Source organism: Procambarus clarkii, chromosome 91 (genome assembly GCF_040958095.1).
Source record: "Procambarus clarkii isolate CNS0578487 chromosome 91, FALCON_Pclarkii_2.0, whole genome shotgun sequence".
NCBI classification, from domain to species: Eukaryota; Metazoa; Arthropoda; class Malacostraca; order Decapoda; family Cambaridae; genus Procambarus; species Procambarus clarkii.
In genome coordinates, this window is record NC_091240.1 from 14332323 (window position 1) to 14344474 (window position 12152).

A 12152-nucleotide genomic window follows, 5' to 3' on the forward strand; every position below is an offset into this window, starting at 1 on the left:
TGGGGGGTCTAGGAGGGGAGGGGAGGGGTGTGGGGGTCTAGGAGGGGAGGGGTGGGGGGGCCTAGGAGGGGAGGGGGAGGTCTAGGAGGGGAGGGGTGGGGGGGTCTAGGAGGGGAGGGGTGGGGGGCCTAGGAGGGGAGGGGGAGGTCTAGGAGGGGAGGGGTGGGGGGTCTAGGAGGGGAGGGGAGGGGTGGGGGGGTCTAGGAGAGGATGGGTGGGGGGCCTAGGAGGGGAGGGGGAGGTCTAGGAGGGGATGGGTGGGGGGGCCTAGGAGGGGAGGGGGAGGTCTAGGAGGGGAGGGGTGGGGGGGGGGGTTACAGCTCCCGGACCTAGATGAGGAAGCAGCCCGTGACGAGGAACTACACAATATTGAGGTAACAGCAGAGGAAACAGGAATACAACTAGCATCACTAGTTGTATTCCTAAAGCTATTGGGCCAGATAGAGTACCACCATGGGTGTTAAAAGAAGCAGCACAGGCCCTCAGCATACCTCTAGCACTAATCTATAATGAGTCATTTACAATGGGGGAATTGGCCAGCTGCTGGAAGGAAGTGGTAGTGTCACTCTAGAAGAAAGAATATAGAGAAGAGAAACTTAACTGCAGAGAAGTGTTGCTAACAAGTATCTCTTGCAAAGTACTTGAAAGAATTATAAGGTTAAAACTACTTACTACTACTACTTACTACTACTACTTACTAAAACTACTACTGGGGGAGCCGGTCGGCCGAGCGGACAGCACGCTGGACTTGTGATCCTGTGGTCCTGGGTTCGATCCCAGGCGCCGGCGAGAAACAATGGGCAGAGTTTCTTTCACCCTATGCCCCTGTTACCTAGCAGTAAAATAGGTACCTGGGTGTTGGTCAGCTGTCACGGGCTGCTTCCTGGGGGTGGAGGCCTGGTCGAGGACCGGGCCGCGGGGACACTAAAAAGCCTCGAAATCATCTCAAGATAACCTCAAGATACTTGTACACCTAGAAAGAATTAGGTTTGTAAGTAAACAACAACATGGCTTTAAGGAAGGGAACTCATGCCTTACCCTGGAGTTTTATGATAAGGTAACGAAAATAAGGCAAGACAGAGAAGGATGGGCATCTTGAGGTTATCTTGAGATGATTTCGGGGCTTTAGTATACCCGCGGCCCGGTCCTCGACCAGGCCTCCACCCCCAGGAAGCAGCCCGTGACAGCTGACTAACACCCAGGTACCTATTTTACTGCTAGGTAACAGGGGCATAGGGTGAAAGAAACTCTGCCCATTGTTTCTCGCCGGCGCCTGGGATCGAACCCAGGACCATAGGATCACAAGTCCCGCTCGGCCGACCGGCTCCCTAGATTACCTCCCTCCCTGGGCAGATTACATATTTAGCATACTTGAGAGGCAGGCGGGAGTAGACGGGAACACACTAACCTGGGTAAGGAATTACCTGACAGACAGGTGTCACAGTGACAGTGAGAGGCGAGGAGTCCGACTGGCTTAGAGTAACAAGCGGGACGCCTCAGGGATCGGTGCTGGGACCCTTTCTATTCCTTATTTATTTAAACAAACTTGACTAGGAGTTGAGTCTTATATGTCGATGTTTGCAGATGACGCAAAACTAAGGAGGAGGGTTGAGACAGATGAAGATTATAAGATTCTCCAAGATGCCTTGAATAGGTTCCAGAGCTGGTCCGAAAAATGGCTGCTCGAGTTCAATTCCAGCAAGTGTAAGGTGATGAAAATGGGACTTGGAGCCAGGAGACCGAAAGGTCAACACACGATGAAGGGGGAATCTACCTCCCTATAACGTCTATAGAAAAATACCTGCGATTGGCCATTACAAAACACCTAACTCCAGTGGCTCATATAAATAGAATAACGTCAGCCGCATACTCTACTCTGGCAAATGTCAGAACATCCTTCAGAAACTTGAATAAGGAGGCTTCTAGATCACTGTACACCGCCTATGTGAGGCCAGTCTTGGAGTATGCCGCCCCATCATGGAGCCCCTATCTAAAAAAATACATAAGGAAGCTCGAAAAGGTGCAGAAGTTTGCAACGAGACTCATTCCAGAGCTGCGAGGGATGAGGCACGAAGACAGACTGAAGGAACTAAACCTGACGTTAGAAAGGAGGGAGAGGAGGGACATGGTACAGACGTATAAAATACTTAGAGGGATTGAAAGGAAGAAACAGAAGAAATGTTTACAACGAATATCAATGGAACTCAGATGTGTCATAGAGATGTTAGAATTTTTTATTTAGCGTAAGGATAGTGAGTAAATGGAACGACCTAAAGGTTGTAGAGGTTCACTCCGTTCATAACTTTAAAGCAGGTATGATAGGGGTATAGGCCAGGAGTCACTGCATTAGACAACCAACGGCTAGAAAAACGGGGTCTAAGAGGTCGAGCTGACTCCTGCAGGTACAAATAGGTGAGGACACACTCACAGAGCAGGTGACAGTGTGGACTTACACTTTAACATAAGGGTCGGAGAAGCCGTTGGAGTCCATGGAGGGGAGATGGGCGCAGCGGACGATGCCCACAATGAGGGCGCTTCGCTGGGTGGTGTACTTGAGGCTGAGCAGGACCTTGCCTCGCTCCGCCTCGCCCTTCACCTCGTCCTCCACAAGCTGAAACCATAAACAATGTTTTACTGATGTTTACCGAGAGTTTTTCTTGCGTGAGGCGGTCAGTACTCTTTTTTGTTGTGTATAAGTGAAAATGGCTTTACAATACTTGCTATATTGAAAACATTTATGAGAGGTTTAAATAAATTTGCAGAAAACATGGTTAGCTAATTATGATGCAAGCTCTAGGGGAAAATGATGGTAAATGGGGTTGAAGATTCACACATCATATCAGATACAAGCCTTATTTCTCACTAAAATTTTGCATGAGAACTGTGTTGTGGCAACAGGAGACTGAGGAACTAAATCTTCCCCAGAAATAAGAAAATGGAGAAGCCATCATGGTACAGTAGGTAGTGCGAGTACTTCCGAAGTCCGGGATGTTAGTTCGATCCAGCTGTATGGTCTAGTCACGTCACAACTTGTGACTGTTGCAGGCCCCGTGTGTGGTGGGCGAGCACTGTTGCAGGCCCCGTGTGTGGTGGGCGAGCACTGTTACAGGCCCCGTGTGTGGTGGGCGAGCACTGTTGCAGACCCCGTGTGTGGTGGGCGAGCACTGTTGCAGGCCCCGTGTGTGGTGGGCGAGCACTGTTGCAGACCCCGTGTGTGGTGGGCGAGCACTGTTGCAGACCCCGTGTGTGGTGGGCGAGCACTGTTGCAGACCCCGTGTGTGGTGGGCGAGCACTGTTGCAGGCCCCGTGTGTGGTGGGCGAGCACTGTTGCAGACCCCGTGTGTGGTGGGCGAGCACTGTTGCAGACCCCGTGTGTGGTGAGCGAGCACTGTTGCAGACCCCGTGTGTGGTGGGCGAGCACTGTTGCAGGCCCCGTGTGTGGTGGGCGAGCACTGTTGCAGACCCCGTGTGTGGTGGGCGAGCACTGTTGCAGGCCCCGTGTGTGGTGGGCGAGCACTGTTGCAGGCCCCGTGTGTGGTGGGCGAGCACTGTTGCAGACCCCGTGTGTGGTGGGCGAGCACTGTTGCAGACCCCGTGTGTGGTGGGCGAGCACTGTTGCAGACCCCGTGTGTGGTGGGCGAGCACTGTTGCAGGCCCCGTGTGTGGTGGGCGAGCACTGTTGCAGACCCCGTGTGTGGTGGGCGAGCACTGTTGCAGGCCCCGTGTGTGGTGGGCGAGCACTGTTGCAGACCCCGTGTGTGGTGGGCGAGCACTGTTGCAGACCCCGTGTGTGGTGGGCGAGCACTGTTGCAGGCCCCGTGTGTGGTGGGCGAGCACTGTTGCAGACCCCGTGTGTGGTGGGCGAGCACTGTTGCAGGCCCCGTGTGTGGTGGGCGAGCACTGTTGCAGGTCCCGTGTGTGGTGGGCGAGCACTGTTGCAGGCCCCGTGTGTGGTGGGCGAGCACTGTTGCAGACCCCATGTGTGGTGGGCGAGCACTGTTGTAGACCCCGTGTGTGGTGGGCGAGCACTGTTGCAGGCCCCGTGTGTGGTGGGCGAGCACTGTTGCAGACCCCGTGTGTGGTGGGCGAGCACTGTTGCAGGCCCCGTGTGTGGTGGGCGAGCACTGTTGCAGACCCCGTGTGTGGTGGGCGAGCACTGTTGCAGGCCCCGTGTGTGGTGGGCGAGCACTGTTGCAGGCCCCGTGTGTGGTGGGCGAGCACTGTTGCAGACCCCGTGTGTGGTGGGCGAGCACTGTTGCAGGCCCCGTGTGTGGTGGGTGAGCACTGTTGCAGACCCCGTGTGTGGTGGGCGAGCACTGTTGCAGGCCCCGTGTGTGGTGGGCGAGCACTGTTGCAGACCCCGTGTGTGGTGGGCGAGCACTGTTGCAGACCCCGTGTGTGGTGGGTGAGCACTGTTGCAGGCCCCGTGTGTGGTGGGCGAGCACTGTTGCAGACCCCGTGTGTGGTGGGCGAGCACTGTTGCAGACCCCATGTGTGGTGGGCGAGCACTGTTGCAGACCCCGTGTGTGGTGGGCGAGCACTGTTGCAGGCCCCGTGTGTGGTGGGCGAGCACAGTTGCAGGCCCCGTGTGTGGTGGGCGAGCACTGTTGCAGACCCCGTGTGTGGTGGGCGAGCACTGTTGCAGGCCCCGTGTGTGGTGGGTGAGCACTGTTGCAGACCCCGTGTGTGGTGGGCGAGCACTGTTGCAGACCCCGTGTATGGTGGGCGAGCACTGTTGCAGGCCCCGTGTGTGGTGGGCGAGCACTGTTGCAGGCCCCGTGTGTGGTGGGCGAGCACTGTTGCAGACCCCGTGTGTGGTGGGCGAGCACTGTTGCAGACCCCGTGTGTGGTGGGCGAGCACTGTTGCAGGCCCCGTGTGTGGTGGGCGAGCACTGTTGCAGGCCCCGTGTGTGGTGGGCGAGCACTGTTGCAGGCCCTGTGTGTGGTGGGCGAGCACTGTTGCAGACCCCGTGTGTGGTGGGCGAGCACTGTTGCAGGCCCCGTGTGTGGTGGGAGAGCACTGTTGCAGGCCCCGTGTGTGGTGGGCGAGCACTGTTGCAGACCCCGTGTGTGGTGGGCGAGCACTGTTGCAGGCCCCGTGTGTGGTGGGCAAGCACTGTTGCAGGCCCCGTGTGTGGTGGGCGAGGACTGTTGCAGACCCCGTGTGTACTCACCTAATTGTACTCACCTAATTGTGCTTGCGGGGGTTGAGCTTTGGCTCTTTGGTCCCGCCTCTCAACTGTCAATCAACTGTGTGGTGGGCGAGCACTGTTGCAGACCCCATGTGTGGTGGGCGAGCACTGTTGCAGACCCCGTGTGTGGTGGGCGAGCACTGTTGCAGGCCCCGTGTGTGGTGGGCGAGCACTGTTGCAGACCCCGTGTGTGGTGGGTGAGCACTGTTGCAGACCCCGTGTGTGGTGGGCGAGCACTGTTCCAGACCCCGAGTGTGGTGGCCGAGCACTGTTGCAGACCCCGTGTGTGGTGGGCGAGCACTGTTGCAGACCCCGTGTGTGGTGGGCGAGCACTGTTGCAGACCTTGTGTGTGGTGGGCGAGCACTGTTGCAGACCTTGTGTGTGGTGGGCGAGCACTGTTGCAGACCCCGTGTGTGGTGGGCGAGCACTGTTGCAGACCTCGTGTGTGGTGGGCGAGCACTGTTGCAGACCTTGTGTGTGGTGGGTGAGCACTGTTGCAGACCCCGTGTGTGGTGGGCGAGCACTGTTGCAGACCCCGTGTGTGGTGGGCGAGCACTGTTGCAGACCCCGTGTGTGGTGGGCGAGCACTGTTGCAGACCCCGTGTGTGGTGGCGAGCACTGTTGCAGACCCCGTGTGTGGTGGGCGAGCACTGTTGCAGACCCCGTGTGTGGTGGGCGAGCACTGTTGCAGACCCCGTGTGTGGTGGGCGAGCACTGTTGCAGACCCCGTGTGTGGTGGGCGAGCACTGTTGCAGACCCCGTGTGTGGTGGGCGAGCACTGTTGCAGACCCCGTGTGTGGTGGGCGAGCACTGTTGCAGACCCCGTGTGTGGTGGGCGAGCACTGTTGCAGACCCCGTGTGTGGTGGGCGAGCACTGTTGCAGACCTTGTGTGTGGTGGGCGAGCACTGTTGCACACCCCGTGTGTGGTGGGTGAGCACTGTTGCAGACCTTGTGTGTGGTGGGCGAGCACTGTTGCAGACCCCGTGTGTGGTGGGCGAGCACTGTTGCAGACCTTGTGTGTGGTGGGCGAGCACTGTTGCAGACCCCGTGTGTGGTGGGCGAGCACTGTTGCAGACCTTGTGTGTGGTGGGCGAGCACTGTTGCAGACCCCGTGTGTGGTGGGCGAGCACTGTTGCAGACCCCGTGTGTGGTGGGCGAGCACTGTTGCAGACCTTGTGTGTGGTGGGCGAGCACTGTTGCAGACCCCGTGTGTGGTGGGCGAGCACTGTTGCAGACCTTGTGTGTGGTGGGCGAGCACTGTTGCAGACCTTGTGTGTGGTGGGCGAGCACTGTTGCAGACCCCGTGTGTGGTGGGCGAGCACTGTTGCAGACCCCGTGTGTGGTGGGCGAGCACTGTTGCAGGCCCCGTGTGTGGTGGGCGAGCACTGTTGCAGACCCCGTGTGTGGTGGGCGAGCACTGTTGCAGACCCCGTGTGTGGTGGGCGAGCACTGTTGCAGACCCCATGTGTGGTGGGCGAGCACTGTTGCAGACCCCGTGTGTGGTGGGCGAGCACTGTTGCAGGCCCCGTGTGTGGTGGGCGAGCACTGTTGCAGACCCCGTGTGTGGTGGGCGAGCACTGTTGCAGACCCCGTGTGTGGTGGGCGAGCACTGTTGCAGACCCCGTGTGTGGTGGGCGAGCACTGTTGCAGACCCCGTGTGTGGTGGGCGAGCACTGTTGCAGGCCCCGTGTGTGGTGGGCGAGCACTGTTGCAGACCCCGTGTGTGGTGGGCGAGCACTGTTGCAGACCCCGTGTGTGGTGGGCGAGCACTGTTGCAGGCCCCCGTGTGTGGTGGGCGAGGCACTGTTGCAGGCCCCGTGTGTGGTGGGCGAGCACTGTTGCAGGACCCCGTGTGTGGTGGGCGAGCACTGTTGTAGACCCCCGTGTGTGGTGGGCGAGCACTGTTGCAGGCCCCGTGTGTGGTGGGCGAGCACTGTTGCAGGCCCCATGTGTGGTGGGCGAGCACTGTTGCAGCCCCGTGTGTGGTGGGCGAGCACTGTTGCAGGCCCCGTGTGTGGTGGGCGAGCACTGTTGCAGGCCCCGTGTGTGGTGGGCGAGCACTGTTGCAGACCCTGTGTGTGGTGGGCGAGCACTGTTGCAGACCCCGTGTGTGGTGGGTGAGCACTGTTGCAGACCCCGTGTGTGGTGGGCGAGCACTGTTGCAGGCCCCGTGTGTGGTGGGCGAGCACTGTTGCAGACCCCGTGTGTGGTGGGCGAGCACTGTTGCAGGCCCCGTGTGTGGTGGGCGAGCACTGTTGCAGGCCCCGTGTGTGGTGGGCGAGCACTGTTGCAGACCCCGTGTGTGGTGGGCGAGCACTGTTGCAGGCCCCGTGTGTGGTGGGCGAGCACTGTTGCAGGCCCCGTGTGTGGTGGGCGAGCACTGTTGCAGGCCCCGTGTGTGGTGGGCGAGCACTGTTGCAGGCCCCCGTGTGTGGTGGGCGAGCACTGTGCAGGCCCCCGTGTGTGGTGGGCGAGCACTGTTGCAGGCCCCGTGTGTGGTGGGCGAGCACTGTTGCAGGCCCCGTGTGTGGTGGGCGAGCACTGTTGTAGACCCCGTGTGTGGTGGGCGAGCACTGTTGCAGGCCCCGTGTGTGGTGGGCGAGCACTGTTGCAGGCCCCGTGTGTGGTGGGCGAGCACTGTTGCAGGCCCCGTGTGTGGTGGGCGAGCACTGTTGCAGACCCCGTGTGTGGTGGGCGAGCACTGTTGCAGGCCCCGTGTGTGGTGGGCGAGCACTGTTGCAGGCCCCGTGTGTGGTGGGCGAGCACTGTTGCAGGCCCCGTGTGTGGTGGGCGAGCACTGTTGCAGGCCCCGTGTGTGGTGGGCGAGCACTGTTGCAGGCCCCGTGTGTGGTGGGCGAGCACTGTTGCAGGCCCCGTGTGTGGTGGGCGAGCACTGTTGCAGACCCCGTGTGTGGTGGGCGAGCACTGTTGCAGGCCCCGTGTGTGGTGGGCGAGCACTGTTGCAGGCCCCGTGTGTGGTGGGCGAGCACTGTTGCAGGCCCCGTGTGTGGTGGGCGAGCACTGTTGCAGGCCCCGTGTGTGGTGGGCGAGCACTGTTGCAGGCCCCGTGTGTGGTGGGCGAGCACTGTTGCAGACCCCGTGTGTGGTGGGCGAGCACTGTTGCAGGCCCCGTGTGTGGTGGGCGAGCACTGTTGCAGGCCCCGTGTGTGGTGGGCGAGCACTGTTGCAGGCCCCGTGTGTGGTGGGCGAGCACTGTTGCAGGCCCCGTGTGTGGTGGGCGAGCACTGTTGCAGGCCCCGTGTGTGGTGGGCGAGCACTGTTGCAGGCCCCGTGTGTGGTGGGCGAGCACTGTTGCAGGCCCCGTGTGTGGTGGGCGAGCACTGTTGCAGGCCCCGTGTGTGGTGGGCGAGCACTGTTGCAGGCCCCGTGTGTGGTGGGCGAGCACTGTTGCAGGCCCCGTGTGTGGTGGGCGAGCACTGTTGCAGACCCCGTGTGTGGTGGGCGAGCACTGTTGCAGGCCCCGTGTGTGGTGGGCGAGCACTGTTGCAGGCCCCGTGTGTGGTGGGCGAGCACTGTTGCAGGCCCCGTGTGTGGTGGGCGAGCACTGTTGCAGGCCCCGTGTGTGGTGGGCGAGCACTGTTGCAGGCCCCGTGTGTGGTGGGCGAGCACTGTTGCAGGCCCCGTGTGTGGTGGGCGAGCACTGTTGCAGGCCCCGTGTGTGGTGGGCGAGCACTGTTGCAGGCCCCGTGTGTGGTGGGCGAGCACTGTTGCAGGCCCCGTGTGTGGTGGGCGAGCACTGTTGCAGGCCCCGTGTGTGGTGGGCGAGCACTGTTGCAGACCCCGTGTGTGGTGGGCGAGCACTGTTGCAGACCCCGTGTGTGGTGGGCGAGCACTGTTGCAGGCCCCGTGTGTGGTGGGCGAGCACTGTTGCAGGCCCCGTGTGTGGTGGGCGAGCACTGTTGCAGACCCCGTGTGTGGTGGGCGAGCACTGTTGCAGGCCCCGTGTGTGGTGGGCGAGCACTGTTGCAGGCCCCATGTGTGGTGGGCGAGCACTGTTGCAGACCCCGTGTGTGGTGGGCGAGCACTGTTGCAGGCCCCGTGTGTGGTGGGCGAGCACTGTTGCAGACCCCGTGTGTGGTGGGCGAGCACTGTTGCAGACCCCGTGTGTGGTGGGCGAGCACTGTTGCAGGCCCCGTGTGTGGTGGGCGAGCACTGTTGCAGGCCCCGTGTGTGGTGGGCGAGCACTGTTGCAGGCCCCGTGTGTGGTGGGCGAGCACTGTTGCATAACTAAAACACGTTTGTAGTCGGGATTGTTACTATACTTCAAGATTTTTAAAGTAATAGAGCCCACGGCACAAGGTCTTGTGTGGATTGCTTTTATAGTTAACATCTTCAAGGATTTATAAGAGCGACTTCATGCAGTTTAGAATGGGAGCTCCTTGTTGACATGGCTTCTGATGTGTATCTGAGGGGCGGGAGAAGTAGTAACCTTCACAGGAACATCGGTGCTCGTCACCGAGGGCAAATGTGTTGTAGGGAGTTTGTGAAATTATTGAATGAGAGTGAACCAGTGAGTGATGATAATGTGTTATTCAGAGGCATTTAACTAGTCAGGAATATGATAAAACTGGGATTAAGAAAACGGAATGCACAATATGACGAGGACAACAGGACTGCTCATGACTGTGCATATACAGTAGTAAAATGGTTATCTTAAGATCATTGGTTATCTTGGGCTTAGCGTCCCCGCGGCCCGGTCCTCAACCAGGATCCTTTTTTTTTAATACACACCCCCAGGAAGCAGTCCGTAGCAGCTGTCTAACTCCCAGGTACCTATTTACTGCTAAGTAAACAGGTGCATCAGGATGAAGGAAACTCTACCCAATTGTTTCCGCCTCTGCCGGGGATCGAACCCGGAATGTTAGGACTACGAATCCCGAGCGCTGTCCACTCAGCCGTCGGGCCCGTACACACACTTTAGTACACAGTAATTAGTAAAACTACAAGTATTATGTAGACATTAATGAGCTGCACTGTACAGGTGGTAGTACACCTGTACTATACAGGTGGTAGTACACCTGCACTGTACAGGTGGTAGTACACCTGCACTGTACAGGTGGTAGCACACCTGCACGGTACAGGTGGTAGCACACCTGCACGGTACAGGTGGTAGTACACCTACACTATACAGGTGGTAGTACACCTACACTGTACAGGTGGTAGTACACCTACACTGTACAGGTGGTAGTACACCTGCACTGTACAGGTGGTAGCACACCTACACTGTACAGGTGGTAGTACACCTACACTGTACAGGTGGTAGTACACCTGCACTGTACAGGTGGTAGCACACCTACACTGTACAGGTGGTAGTACACCTACACTGTACAGGTGGTAGTACACCTACACTGTACAGGTGGTAGTACACCTGCACTGTACAGGTGGTAGTACACCTGCACTGTACAGGTGGTAGCACACCTACACTGTACAGGTGGTAGTACACCTACACTGTACAGGTGGTAGTACACCTACACTGTACAGGTGGTAGCACACCTGCACTGTACAGGTGGTAGCACACCTACACTGTACAGGTGGTAGTACACCTGCACTGTACAGGTGGTAGCACACCTACACTGTACAGGTGGTAGTACACCTGCACTGTACAGGTGGTAGCACACCTACACTGTACAGGTGGTAGTACACCTATACTGTACAGGTGGTAGTACACCTACACTGTACAGGTGGTAGTACACCTGCACTGTACAGGTGGTAGTACACCTACACTGTACAGGTGGTAGTACACCTGCACTGTACAGGTGGTAGTACACATACACTGTACAGGTGGTAGTACACCTACACTGTACAGGTGGTAGTACACCTGCACTGTACAGGTGGTAGCACACCTGCACGGTACAGGTGGTAGCACACCTGCACTGTACAGGTGGTAGTACACCTGCACGGTACAGGTGGTAGCACACCTGCACGGTACAGGTGGTAGCACACCTGCACTGTACAGGTGGTAGTACACCTGCACTATACAGGTGGTAGTACACCTGTACTGTACAGGTGGTAGTACACCTGCACTGTACACGTGATAGCACACCTGCACGGTACAGGTGGTAGCACACCTGCACGGTACAGGTGGTAGCACACCTGCACGGTACAGGTGGTAGCACACCTGCACGGTACAGGTGGTAGTACACCTGCACTATACAGGTGGTAGCACACCTACACGGTACAGGTGGTAGCACACCTGCACGGTACAGGTGGTAGCACACCTGCACGGTACAGGTGGTAGTACACCTGCACCGTACAGGTGGTAGCACACCTACACGGTACAGGTGGTAGCACACCTACACTATACAGGTGGTAGTACACCTGCACCGTACAGGTGGTAGCACACCTACACGGTACAGGTGGTAGCACACCTGCACGGTACAGGTGGTAGCACACCTGCACTGTACAGGTGGTAGCACACCTACACGGTACAGGTGGTAGCACACCTACACGGTACAGGTGGTAGTACACCTGTACTGTACAGGTGGTAGTACACCTGCACTGTACAGGTGGTAGTACACCTGCACTGTACACGTGGTAGCACACCTGCACAGTACAGGTGGTAGCACACCTGCACGGTACAGGTGGTAGCACACCTGCACGGTACAGGTGGTAGCACACCTGCACTGTACAGGTGGTAGCACACCTACACGGTACAGGTGGTAGCACACCTGCACGGTGGAGGACTTATCAACCAATGGAAGGTTGTTAATTCAAAATTACAAATAAAATAACGAGAAATAAATAAACAAATAAAATAAGTCGTTACAGCACATATTAACAACGTGAGATGAATATAGCCGGAACTAAATGGTATTAATATGGGATATACCAATAAAATAATTCTTTTGTAAGGAATATAATATATTAAGATAAGTGATAAGTTTAATATTAATAGTTGTGAAAATAGATTACTTTGATTATTGTTGAAGATCAAACA

The 12152-nt window shown here is 57.9% G+C and overlaps 1 protein-coding gene across 2 annotated transcripts in view; it reads right to left on the reverse strand.

The window, feature by feature from the left end:
- The window catches only part of LOC123773871 (rabphilin-3A), a 648197-nt gene that overhangs the window by 16213 nt on the left and 619832 nt on the right, over positions 1 to 12152 (reverse strand). For both annotated transcript variants that reach the window (XM_069318825.1, XM_069318827.1), the window contains exon 14: positions 2454 to 2611. In XM_069318825.1, the coding sequence (XP_069174926.1) occupies positions 2454 to 2611 (158 nt within the window). The remainder of the gene's footprint in view (positions 1 to 2453; positions 2612 to 12152) is intronic.